Source organism: Narcine bancroftii, chromosome 3 (assembly GCF_036971445.1).
Source record: "Narcine bancroftii isolate sNarBan1 chromosome 3, sNarBan1.hap1, whole genome shotgun sequence".
NCBI lineage: Eukaryota > Metazoa > Chordata > Chondrichthyes > Torpediniformes > Narcinidae > Narcine > Narcine bancroftii.
Window position 1 is genome coordinate 15,455,302 of NC_091471.1, and position 13,792 is coordinate 15,469,093.

General features: G+C 41.7%; 1 protein-coding gene across 3 annotated transcripts in view; it reads left to right on the top strand.

Annotated features, from left to right (window-relative positions):
* Nucleotides 1-13,792, top strand: part of atrn (attractin) — a 520,815-nt gene that overhangs the window by 41,034 nt on the left and 465,989 nt on the right. For all 3 annotated transcript variants that reach the window (XM_069923525.1, XM_069923527.1, XM_069923526.1), the window contains exon 2: nucleotides 4,542-4,625. In XM_069923525.1, the coding sequence (XP_069779626.1) occupies nucleotides 4,542-4,625 (84 nt within the window). The remainder of the gene's footprint in view (nucleotides 1-4,541; nucleotides 4,626-13,792) is intronic.

The window sequence follows — 13,792 nt, forward strand, 5'->3', positions numbered from 1 at the left end:
TTGGTGTCCTTGTGCTCAATGTAGTTCTCAAATAAGAATTATCTCAAACAAAATGATGCTAGACCACAGGATATCAGTGCAGATGATCAGCTTGTTAAAGGAAGTAGTTCAACAAGCGTTTGAAGTGAGTTTACTGGTAGAAATTTGTTGGAGGCTACAAAGATGGAGGGGTTTTGGGAGGGAAGTTCAGAGTAATGGCCTTGGCAGGAGAGTTTCAAGGGCTGGCTCTGAGGAGAGCAGGTTTGTCATATGAGGAGAGATTGAGGAGGTTAGACCTTGGAAAACTAAGCCAGTGGTGGCACACTTCTAGACTGACACCAGGGATGGAAGGACTTGCATGTGAAGAAAGGTTGGATAGACTAGGCTTGTATACTCTGGAATTTAGTAGAATGAGGGGGGATCTTACAGAAATATATAAAATTCAAGTGTTTAGACAAACTAAATGCAAATAGATTGTCTCCAATGTTGGGAAAAACCAGAACTGTGGGGGGGGTCAGAGTTTAAGGATAAGGTGAAATGTTTTAGGACTGAGATGAGGAAAAAAATTTTCTGTCAGAAGGTGGTGGATCTGTGAATTTCTTTGCCACAGGAAGTAGTTGAGGTCAGTTCCTTGTCAATATTTAAGAGTAGGTTAGATTTGACCCTTGTGGCTAAGGGGATCAGGGGGTATGGGGAGAAGGCAGGAACTGGGTACTGATCAGCCACGATCATATTGAATGGCGGTGTAGGCTTGAAGGGCCAAATGGCCTACTCGTGCACCTAATTTTCTAGGTTTCTCCTTGCAGAGTCGGTATAGTGTGGATGTTTTCCTCTGAATGATGAGTGTGGGACTGAGGATGGATTGGCGGTGTCATAGCCTCAATTAAGGGTTATGCTCTGCAGGACTGATAGGAAGAAAATATTTCTTCACTATGATGTTGGTTAATCTTTGGAATTCACAAACCCAGACTACAGTAGAAGCTCCGTCATTGCACTTAAAACAGATCAATACATTTTTGGAATGACATGAAAGATCAGCTGTGATATTATTGAATTGTGGAACATGATTGAGTGAATTCCATTTACATAAGGAATGGTTTCCCTGAATAGATCTTTTGTGGGGCAGGAGACAATGATGTGCTTTTGGAGTCTAGATTGCTTCAAACACAATGTCAAAGATTGGAGCAAGTTCAAGGTGAGCACAGGGAAATGATTTTTTAAAATCTTGGTCACGAAAGGCATACTTGACTGATTAGAATGGTTTCCATTCTGTGCCAAGGTAGACATCTGATTAAATGGATTTAAACATGCTGTTACATTAACTTGGACATTAATTTGGGAAACTGGTAAATTTGCATTGTGGATGGACAAGCTTTGGCTTTTTGACAGTTGAGGTAGGGGAATGGCCAAGAAGCTGGAACCATTAGCTGTTAGCACATGGTGGAAGGACCATAAAGTACAAGTGAAGATAAAATGTAGTGAGTGCAATGGATTCCAAAAATCAAACTACTTAAAATGAGGTGACTAAAGTTTCTGAGATGCCAGTGAGCAAGAACTGGTTATTCAGCGCATGTTTAATACTGCTTAATTTGATAATATTGTTGAGCTCCAATATTAAGCTGATAAGTAGGGCGGAGGCTAAGAATGGAACTTTGAAGGGCTGGGGTGTGAGTAATGGCGTTGAAGAGAGCAGATGATTCTTTGTTTGGATAGGTAACATGTTAGCTTAATTTTTATAATAAAAAGAGAAAATGCTGGAAATGTTCAGCAGTTCCAGCAATGCCTTTGGAGATCTTAAAAAAACCAGTTTGATTTTTCATATGAACTGAGAAATGACCTCTCGTCTCTTTTTCAGTCTGATCTGAGTATTTCTAGCATTTTCTCTATTTATTTCCAATTTTCAGAATCTGCAGTTTTCTCCTCAGTTGCATGTGAATAAAACTGGACTGTAGAGAGGCGTTGAAGAAGGATGGTGTGGTTAGACATATTGTAACTACCCTTACTACTTTATCTCCATTTTGCATGATCATTTGTCAGATGTTTGGGAGGTACAATTAGCAGGACACTGTTACTGTGCCAGCGACTTAGGTTCGAATCCAGTGATGTCTGCAAGGAGTTTGTCCATTCTCCCTGTGTCTGTGGGCTGTTTCCTTCCGCCCTTTAAAAAATGTACGGGGGATGAAGATCAATTAGATGGCACAGGCTTGTGGGCTGGAAGGGCCTGTTACCATGATGTATATCAAAGTTAAAAAAAAATACTTTGAGCATTATTTTGCGAATGATGTTGACAGTAGTTTTAATGTCACCCACTTGCCACGAGTGATCTCACTTGTCTGGTCTGAATCAAACTGAGCTCTTGGGGTCACATGGAGGCTGCAGAGGCTGAAATCTGGAGCAACAATCGATTGGAGGAAATCAGTGGGTCAAGCATCACCAATGGGAGAATTGTCAACATTCTCTTTAGTTCCTTGATGAAGGGCTCAAGTCCAAAGCGTCAGTTGTAGATCTCTGTCTTTGCTACATAGGGATCTTGTTTGACCTGCTGAGTTTCTCCAGCAAAGTTTCTCCAGATTTCCATGTTTTACTTTAGTCTTTGATGAAAAGCTCCTGACCGAAATTTCAATAATATTTCTTTCACAAACTCTTCTTGATCAGCTGTGTTTCTCCAGCAGATTGTTTGTTGCTCAAACTATTGGGATGATTTTCCAGATAAAATGATATCAAGAACTAGCATTTGTATTGCTCCCGACCGCAGTATTTTTGCACAGGATTATATAGGCCATTTGGCCTAATAATTTCGGTATAGTTTGATGCTCCATTCAATCTCTTGACTTAAACTAAATCGAACTGTTCAACCATCTATTATTTTCTCATTTTGCTGCTTAAGCTTTTTCTGTAATTGATTTTACCTTGATGATTCACTTTGGTAGCTTTGGGGAATTGTGGTTATGGGCAAAAATTCTGTATGCGATAGCATGCATATTGTGACTGCAGATGTGAATTGAGAAATTGTGAATTGTGTAACACCTATTCAGAGTCTGTGAAAAATTGTGCAATTATTAGATTTTTAAAAATATATTCAAGATTCCTTTACTGTCATGTAATGATACAGAATATGTTATATGACATGAAATTGCCTTCTGCCTGCCATAGAAAGACAAAGAGTTCCCATTATTGTTGCCTGGTGCCCTTTTTAGTAAGAGAGAAAGAGAAGCAACAGAGAGTCCCTTCAAAGACACCGAGTGTCTGTAGATTTGGAAAAAGTTGTAAGATCTTGACCTCAGTTAGGAATGACCATAATTGGGCTGTATTTTAATTTAAATGGAGCTCAAACTGCAGCAACAGTAGAAGTCCAAAAATCCGGATGCTGCAAATCTAGACCACCCTTGAATCCAGACTTTTCAAAAACTCTCAAACTTTTTATAGTGCTGTGTGATGCACAGAAGTCATGGAAATGAATGAATAAATATTTATTTTTCTTTGTATATTATATGAAAAAATGTTTTGTCAATAAACTATCAAAATTTAGCTGTTCATCTAACTATATAACCACTTACAGCACAGAACAGGCCAGTTCGGCCCTACTAGTCCATGCCGTAACAAATCCCCACCCTCCTAGTCCCACTGACCAGCACTCGGTCCATACCCCTCCATCCTCTCCTCTCCATGTAACTATCCAGTCTTTCCTTAAATGTAACCAGTGATCCCACCTCGACCACGTCTGCCAGAAGCTTATTCCACATCCCTACCACCCTTTGCGTAAAGGAATTTCCCCTCATGTTCTCCTTATAATTTTCCCCCTTCAATCTTAAACCATGCCCTCTAGTTTGAATCTCCCCCACTCTTAATTGAAAAAGTCTATGCACATTTACTCTGTCCCTTTTAAAATCTTAAACACCTCTATCAAGTTCCCCCTCAATCTTCTATGCTCCAGAGAAAAAAGCCCTAGTCTGCACAACCTTTCCCTGTAACTCAAACCTTGAAATCCTGTCAACATTCTCGTGAACCTTCTCTGCACTCTCTCTATTTTGTTTATATCTTTCCTATAATTTGGTGACCAAAACTGTACACAGTACTTCAAATTTGGCCTCACCAATGCCTTGTACAATTTCATCATAACCTCCCTACTCTTGAATTCAATACTCCGATTTATGAAGGCCAACATTCCAAATGCCTTCTTCACCACACCATCTACCTGAGTATCAGCCTTGAGGGTACTATTTACCATCACTCCTAAATCCCTTTGTTGCTCTGCACTCCTCAATTGTCTACCATTCAATGTATATGACCTATTTAAATTTGCCTTTCCAAAATGTAACACCTCACACTTATCTGTATTAAATTCCATCAGCCATTTCTCAGCCCACACCTCCAGCCTTCCTAAATCACCTTTTAATCTACGGTAATCTTCCTCACTCTTCTTTATTCTCCTTAAATTTTAATCGTACTTACCGAGAATCCAAAATCCTCGAGCAGCCCAGATTTTAGGACTTTATTTTATTAGTATCAAAACAACAAAATAATTTTTGATTACAATAACCAAAACTTTGTTCAATTTTCAGATTAACTGGACAATTTGGATATCTTACTGATGGACCAGGAAACTACAAATACAAAACAAAATGTACATGGCTCATTGAGGGACAGTGAGTATTTGTCTTTTCCTTTCATAGATGAAAATTATATTGTGTAAGGGAGTTTTTACCATAATAGAACCTGTATCAAATGTCGTCATCAGCTCAGAGGTGTCCTATTTGTGTTTCTCCAGTCATACTAGCTATTAAGGAAGTGTTTGAGCAGCTCGGAAAACTTTTTCCCTAGTGGTCAGCTGATGATCAAAGAAAAGGAAGCCTTGGATTTGGATTGGAACCTGTGCTAGGAAGTGATATGGGCTATTAACAGCAGCAAAGCTGTTTCCTAATGCATTTAGTGCAGGGGTCATCACCTGACAGATGGATGATTGCCCACCATCTCCCTTTCTTAAATCTTCCATTCTGGTATGTCAGAAGCTTGAACTGAGGAAACTGGAGTAAGTAATTGACCCAGTGATGGCTGGATGATTTTTTTTTTAAAACAAGCCTAGTCGTCCAATGCCAGCAGAATACTAGTGTTGTTCAGATCATAGCATGTCTGGTTCAGCATTGAGGCTGAGGATTGAGACCCCTGAACAGAGATGGTGGCTCTGGACCTCACAGCTTTCACTGGCTCAGCATTTACTCCAAGAACCATTGAACCATAGAACATTGCAGCACAGAAACAAGCCCTTTGACCCTTCTAATCTGGTTAAACTGTGATTAATAAGTTAATTGGTCATGTGTAATTGAGTGGCGCAGGCTCATGGGCCGATAGGTCTGTTACTGTGCTGTATCTCTAAATTGTCTGTCAATTTTGGCAGAGGAAATGGAAAACTAGAAAATTTAAATAAATTGAAACTCGATGGTTGTTCACTATGTTTATTGCTAAATAAGCTGTCCAGTCTTGAAAAAATAAAATATCAAATGTCCTGAGCAGATCAGACTGCATCAGTAGGGAGGATAAAAAGGAATTTTTGGGTTCAGAGTACTGCATTGGAACTGGAAGAGTGAAATGACAAGTGCGTTTGAAGTTGCAGAGGTGAGAGAATGGAAGAAAGGTCTGACATAATGCAGCTCAAAACTATTGCAATGAGCATTATTTTAAAATGCCTGGAGAAAATAAGGCATAAAACTAATTGAAGCAGAAAGGTGTCGACACATCGTGCAAAGAGAGGAAAATAGATAACGCAAAAATATGAAATTCAACATTTAAGTTCTGATTGCTGTGATGTTCGCAAGGTTAAGTTGACACCTTTAGGGAACCATCAGAGAATGGAGTGGAGAATTTGAGTAAGATGAAGATTGGAGGTGTTCTCCAAATTGGTCTCACAATCTGAATTTGGTTTGTCTGATGTACAAAAGACGGCATTGTGGCCATTGAGTGCAGTGGGAGAAGTGCAAGTTAATTGATGCATCAATAGATGGTGGTAAAGGAAGCGTGAAATGGGCAGGAGTTGCATTCCCTATGGTTTCATGGGGAAGCGTTTTATAAATTCAAACACTTGGTGAAAATGGAATGGTGGATCAGAGAGTGACAGGGTGATCTCTTTGGAAAGCTGAAAGAAGGAAGAGGATAATATATCTCGTGGTGAATGCAAAATGGCCAATTAGATTTACGGCTTTTTATCCCACAGCTTGCAGTTAGTGCGGATTGGTGTCAGTACTCTACCTCCTCCACGATCATCCTCCAGACCAGGGCACTACATGGGCACCCATTTATTCATGGCCAGAGTTTCATCTCACTTTATAAATTCGGCCGTGACATCAGTTTCAAGATTCAAGATTATTTTATTTCAGGTTTATTGTCAAGAGTACGTGCATGCCATCAAGTACAACCCTGAGTTTCTTTATCCTGCAAGCAAAGCGGAATTACCACTTATTGATAGTGTAAAAATTGTACACATGTACATATCTAAACAAGTAAAGAAATGTAAAAAACCGTACAATACAGAGTGCAAAAGTAAGAGTCCCTGATTGAGTTTATTATTGAGGAGTCTGATGGTGGAGGGGTAGCAGCTGTTCCTGAACCTGGTGGTGTGAATCATGTGGCACCAAAACCTCTTTCCTAATTGGTAGCAGTGAGAACAAAGCGTGTGCTGGCACCCTCTTGCATCCCAGTTCCAATACCTAATACCACTTCAGCCAGTCTCCAGCAGTCCGCAGCCTGGTGTGAATCCTTTGACCGCAGTCGCATCAGCCCGCAGCCTGCGTGGGTTCCTCGCCTCGAGTTGCCAACTGCCCACCGCCTGTGTGTTCAGCCACAAAGCCCCACACTGGATCACGGCTATGGTCACCGTCATGTGGTTTGTCTTCTTTGCTTCTCCTTCTCAAATGGAGAGTGGTCTTCCTGTTTTCTGATTTTCTGCTTCCCTGGAGTCTACAATCTCAAGGCCACTGCCAATCAAAGACTCCGCCATTTTGTGCCCAGACCCGTAGTTGCAGTATTTTAAAATAAACCACAGTCTGCTCCTTTAACAGGCCGTATAAAGCAGTCGGCAGTTGGACTGGACGGTAGAACCCTGCAGAGGAACGCTGTGTCTTCTCTCCTTGATCTCTGAAGCTCTGCACCATCAGTGGCAGCGCCATTAAAATTTTTTAAAAGTTTATTAATGCAACCCTGCAATTTAATATATCTGCATATTTATCTTCTTTCCCTCCCTGATAAATTTTGATTAATCCACAAATTTAGAATTTTTTTCTCGTGCTCTAAATGATAAATTAAATTTGGCCATCAGTCATGTTCGTGGAACAGCATTAGCCATTTTGATCTGTTGTGAATGGCTACCATATCTGCTTGGTCTCGAAACCAATTAGCAATCTGTTCTGCTTATGCACTAATTCCATATTCTCTGACATCATTCATTAATCTTTCATACTCTCTGGTACTGTTCTTAAAATTGAAAAGGGTTGGTTAAGTTTAATTTTAGTTGTGTAATTTATGTTGGGTACTCAACATAATTTCCAAGCTTTTTTCCTTTCTTCAAACAGATCTATTATTTTGCCTTACCTGCTATTAAGGTCTATAATTTCCTGGAGATGTACGGTGCTCCTTTAAGATAACTAACAAGATTCCTTTATTGTTGTGAAAATGCATTTGCTTTTGTTTGCCCATAAAGGCACATAACATAGAAGGTGCTACTAATCCAGTGCCCCTACTAAGAAGAGAAAGAGAAGCAAAAGAATCCCCTCCAAGATATTGAGTGACAATGGATCTCGCCACCACTTTCAATGCTGCTGCTTCCTGGCGCTCCCATAACCTCTTTCAGCCACATAACTTGTCTGTTCCAGTGGTGAACCCAAGTTTGATGCCTGTTTCTGAACCCTTGATATATTTCAAATTCAGATATGCAGCACGGTAACAGGCCCTTTCGGCCCATGAGCCTGTGCCGCCCAAATCCCAATTGACCTAGAACCCCTGGCACGTTTTGAAAGGTGGGAAGAAACTGGTATTCCCGGAGAAAACCCATGCAGACACAGGGAGAATGTATAAACGTAAAGATAACATGGATTTGAACCCCAGACACTGGCACTGTGACAGTGCTAAGCTAACCGTGCCACCCCAATATGATTTAGATGCTCCCCCCCCCTCTCGTGCCCTTTGGGAGCTCTGTTCGGCACCCAGCTCTGTCATGAATCGTGGTGGTCCTGATGCTTGATTACTGTGAGGTTGTCTTCAGTATCTCACAGCTTGGGGCGAGGCCCCTGCGCAGGTCCACTGTTTCTCCCAAAGCTTCGTGGTCTGGGCTACAAAGTATGGGTGTGGACCATTGCCAATTCTCTGATGTTGAAAAATATTTATTTTTACCTGTCCTTTGTAACTGCAACTTTTCCTAACAAATGTTGTAATGTATCTGCCACCTCTTCCCTATATTCTCTTAAAACGTGTAGACGCAATTTATCTGGGCTGGGAAGTTTATCTTGTTTTGTGTTTGAATTGTGTTTATATAGGGTTTTGTTCCATTTTTCTCCTTTAAATTCATTTAAAGTTATTTCTCATCTCATTGTCCAATGTGGTGCCCTCCATTTGCCTCCCTGACAAATATTGAAGTGAAACATGGTTTAATACAAGTTTCCCTCAATGTGATATATTTTGTTCTTCCTCCTGATGTAACTTTGTTTTGAGGTTATTGAGGCCGCATTACTCTATGGTTTGTAGGAATCATCAAACTTATTTAGTTGTCTGGTCTCATACTTAATTGGCAACCGACACCACCCCTGACAGTCGGAACGTACATCGCCTGCCTTGCAGTATCCTATGAGGTCGAGCTGGACAGGTCGTTACGTAGCAGGACAAGTCTGACCAATTGTCTCCTTGCGTGGCTCGGAGGCTGAATGGGGGTGGGAGTTGTCACGGACGCACACTTATCCGCGTCTGGACCAGTGCTGATCACTGCTGATCATGTTTCTGAAGGGTTTAGTTAAGAAAGCTGGAGAAGTGGGATGGATCTCAGATGCAGGGGGAGGAGAGTGAGGGTGTCAAGATCATCTGTGTGGTGGTGAACCAGTGAAAACATCAGAGAGGTTTGGCTGGGTGGTGTTTGGGGAGATGAAGAATTCAGTGTAATGTCTGAAGGGAATAAATAGAGTCGACTCCATTTTATGCTGAAATAAATGAATGAGGGTATTCTGTAATTGTGTGTAAACTGGGTAAATTACTGTTGCTACACTGTACATCCTCTAAGACTGTGGTTCTCAACTTTTTTTCATCCACAGACCACTTTAATTATTCCTTTTGTTATTGCAGGCCAACTTTTACAAACCCACGGTGGTTTTGGGGAATAGTTCGTGAGCTTGAGTAGACCACTGGCAGAATTTTTGTTTTGGTGTGAATTTCTAACTAAAAAAAATTTATCCTACAAGCTCATACCACCCGGGTGGGAGAAAACGAGAGCGCCTGGTGGAATGGAATCCACAGAAGTGGAAATGGTAAACATTTGGCAGACATCAACTGTGAGAAGTGCGTTCACGTTCACAAAATATGCTCGAGACAAAAGTTGAGAACAAAGATCATTTATTTACATTTACCACATTGCAAGGTTGGGTACTCTCCCCCTACCTCGGGAAAGTACACTGAGGGCGGGAAGCTTCTTTGTTTTTATACATTTTTCAATTCACCTCCCCTTACATTTTTCTTACATTTATCCTTCTTGGATTGGTTTGGCACTTTTCCCTATTCGCCTGACTCTTGACTGACTCCGACTTTCTCCTATCCCGTACTCACACCTCCTTTCCCCACCCCCTATTAAACAACCCCTTTGTGTGTACGTGCATATTTCTATATCTGCTTAAATTCCTCTGTTATCTTGTCTCTACTTTTTCATGCGCCATTTTACACAAAGAACATTTTAGCTATTTCCTTGCTTTTTCTACCTTCTATAATTGTTTCTAAGTTCCATTAAAATAGTAACCGTTTCTAAACTTCTACAATAATCAAAAAGTAACTGTTTCTAAACTCCGACATCAACAATTTGTTAAAGCTTGTCATCCCGATAGAGTGAATAGGGTAATGTGAAAAATATAAAAGTTAACGCCCTAATTTTTAACCCTGGAAATGCATTGTGTATAATAATGTATTGTGGTGGCCTGTCGCAGCTCCGCCATGGGGCCTCACAAAATGAAGGACGAACGCGACGATCCAGCAGGCTGCACGAGGCCCGCAGCGTTGCCCTCGAATTGGCCACAACCAAAAGAACTTAACTGGCCTATCAGGGAAAACAGATCACAAACACGCCCCTCACCTTGAGAATAAAAGCAGGGCTGTGAGCCCAATAAAGCTCAGTGTGTTCACCCCACTCAGCTGGGTTTGTATCATTCTTTCTGGGAACAGCGTGTTCTTTCTGGGCTAACCTGCTTGCATCTATAACTTCTCCTATGCTGTAGGCTCCGCAGAGCCATAGCTTGTAGCAATTAGCTACACAGTATATTATGTTGAGAATGCAAAAAGGATTAAGAATGTGATTGGAAAATCAAAATGAAAGCCTTGTGCTTTTGAGTTTGATGAATATCCTGGACAAATGCGACTCTTCTGGTAAGTCTTGAAAGAGCATTAGGAGGATGACGAAAAGTGCTTTTCCATTCATGGCCAGCAATTATTGCTTTTTTTGGAATATTTAATTTTGATTTTCAAAGACTCGTATCAATCCAAACAAACCACACCATCTCTTTCAACAATCATATATAACATATAGAGTCAGTTTTTTCCCCTCCCTCCCATACCCTAATACAATTCCAGATCCTGTGGGGAAAATCCACCTTTGCAATTTTTTTTCAGAATCCTCCCAGAAACAGCCAGTTTAAATTGGATAAAGGTTCCAATCTCGACACCACAGCTCAAACTCACTTCTGAAATTTCTGATTTATATTTATGTAATTTTTGTGGTGTGAGGTACAGTTAATGCAGGAAATTGTATTACCTGGCATTAATAACTGCTGCCAGGTTAACAAGTCTGACCTACACCGCTCGAGGATTGCTGTGTCTAAATTTATCTCGACTTTTCCCTCGACTTGTGTAAGCATGGCTTCAGACCCTAATTTTGGAATAGGAGATGCATCATAGGGATGAGCTTATGCATATTCCTTTTTCGAATTAGAATCTCCATGTCACTTCTCACAGGCAGGGCTGTAGACGGTCCCAAATGCTCCCTTAAGAAAGCAATTAATTGCTGCTTTTAAAGTTTCAGGAAGCATACAATTCAGGTTGTGGAGTAAGCAATAAATACAGATATTGATAGAAACATTTCCGAAGGAAATCAAACAAATTATTGAGTTAATTTATTACTCATCGAAATCGAGGATAATGTGGATGAATCAAAGCTCTTTTGGAAGAGGATGCATTTGTGCCTTTTTCATCTTGAGGAACAAGAAAACTCCAGGTTTCAAGGCAGCCAAACATTCTCACCTTTTCCTCTCTTCTGGCCTCTTCTCCATATCCAATTAACACCTTTGGTCTGTTGGTCTGTACTCCTCCCCCTGCCCTTTCTTTTAATTCAGGCACTTTCCTGCTTTTTGCTTATACCTTGAAGAAGGCCCCAGGCCTGAAACATTGGTTAAACATATTTATCTCCTATACACACTGTAGGCTTTTTCAGGTGCATTCTACACTAAGAATGCGCTTGAAGAAGCAGAAGTGACCCTTTAAATTGCTGTTCAGGTGGCAGCATTTAAAGAGCAATGCTGGCCACCTGAAGGACACAGCTGCACAGGATGTGGCTCTGAGCACCCTCCGGCTCCTGCCCAGTCAGTGTCAGCTGTGATCCCGCCCACTGATGTGATGTCATTTTGAGCGTGATAAGAAGGAACACAGGACATTATTAACCATCTTACAAAACAAATAAAAATAATGCAGTAAAAAGTCAAAGGCACTGTCTGTCATTCATTGTTTATTCAAGAATTGATGGTAGAGGGGAAGAGACTGTTCTTTGTGCCACTTAGTCTCATCTTCAGGCTCCTGTACCTTTTTAGAGTGAAGAGGGCATGGCCTCGGTGGGGTCCTTGAGGATAGAGGCTGCTTTCTTAAGATACCGCTTCTTGTAGATGTCCTCGATGGAGTGAAATCTGGTGCCTGTGATGACACAGGCCAAATTAGCAACCCTCATGTCCTGAGCATTGGCACTTCTGTACTAGACTGTGATGAAACTAGCCAGAATGCTCTCCCTGGGACACCTGTAGATATTTTCGAGAGTCTTCGGTGACATGCCGTTTCTTCTCAAATTCTTCACTGACAATAGCCACTGGTGATTGCATTAACATGGAGGCTCCAGGACAGATCCTCGGAGGTGTTGACACCCAGAAATGTGAAGTTCTTGACCCTCCCCACTGCTTACCCCTCACTGAGAACTGGTTCATGCTCTCCTGATTTCCTCCCGAATCCACAATCATCTTGGTTTTGCTAATATTGAATGCAAGGTTGTTGGTGTGACACCACTTGACCGGCTGATCCAGCTCCCTCCTCTACTCATCTTCATTGCCATCTGTAATTTAGCCAAATTTGTAGATAGCATTCAAATTTTGCCTAGCCATACAGTCATAGGTGTAGAGTGAGTAGAGCAATGGGATAAGCACACATCCTTGAGGTGCGCCTATGTTGATCGTCATTGAGGAGGAGACGTTGTTTCCAATTCGTACTGACTGTGGTCTTCTGATGAGGAAGTCAAGGATCCATTTGCTGAGGGAGGTGCAGAGGCTCAGGGTTTGGAGCTTGTTGACCAGCACTGAGGGAATAATGGTATTGAAGGCTGAGCTGTAGTCAATAAAGCGCAGCCGTATAAATTGGTTGCTGTTTTTTAGGTGAGTAGAGACAGTAGGCAAATTGGAGTGGTGCAATTCTTTACTTGGGGACATGTTCATTCTGGCCACAATCTACCTCTCAGAGCATTTCATCCCTGTAGATGTTAGTGCTAGCTACCAGGTGATAGTCGTTGAGGCAGCTCACTCTGATCTTCTTGGGCTCTGGGACGATTGATGCCCTTTTGAAGCAGGTGGGAACTCCCAACTGCAGCAGTGAATGATTGAAAATGTCTATGAACCCTCCAGTTAAGTTAGTTGGTGGGACAGATTTTCAGTTTCTTGTCATCATGGGCTCACCTTCTTGATGTTCTGATGTCAGCTTCAGAGAGAGATATGAAAGGATCCTCAGCCTCTGCTGGGATTTTGCCTTTGCTGGGATTCTAGTAGGCACTGTTAAGTTCTCCTTAAAGCGGGCATCAAAAGTGTTCATGCAGATCATTAGCTGATGAAGATCACAGCCACCTATGGTGCTTGCCCTCCCTCACTTTTTAGGATGTAATGGTCTGCATTCCCTGCCACAGCTGGCGTGTATCAACCGCGAACTTCCTCCAGCATTGCCTCTTTGTTACAGAGATTGCCTTCTGCAGGTCATACCTGGACTTCTTGCAGAGATCTGGATCACTGGCCTTAAATATCTTTGATCTTGCCCTCAGCAGGTTGCAAATGTTCTGATTCATTAAGACTTCTGGTTGGGGAAAACTCCCAGTATGGGCGCGTGGGCACACACTTGTCCACCCAGGACTTGAAGTCGATGTTGCGTGTTCATTCAGGCCTGAGGGTGAGTCCTTGAACATGGACCATTACCCCTATTCAAAACAATCCTACAGGTGCTCCTGTCTCCCTCAACTATGCCTTTTGCTGTCTTTTCCACTGGTGCTTTAGTCCTCAGACTCTGCTTGTACGCGGGAGCAGAAATACAGCCAGGTGATCAGACTTGCCAAAGAGTGGTTGTA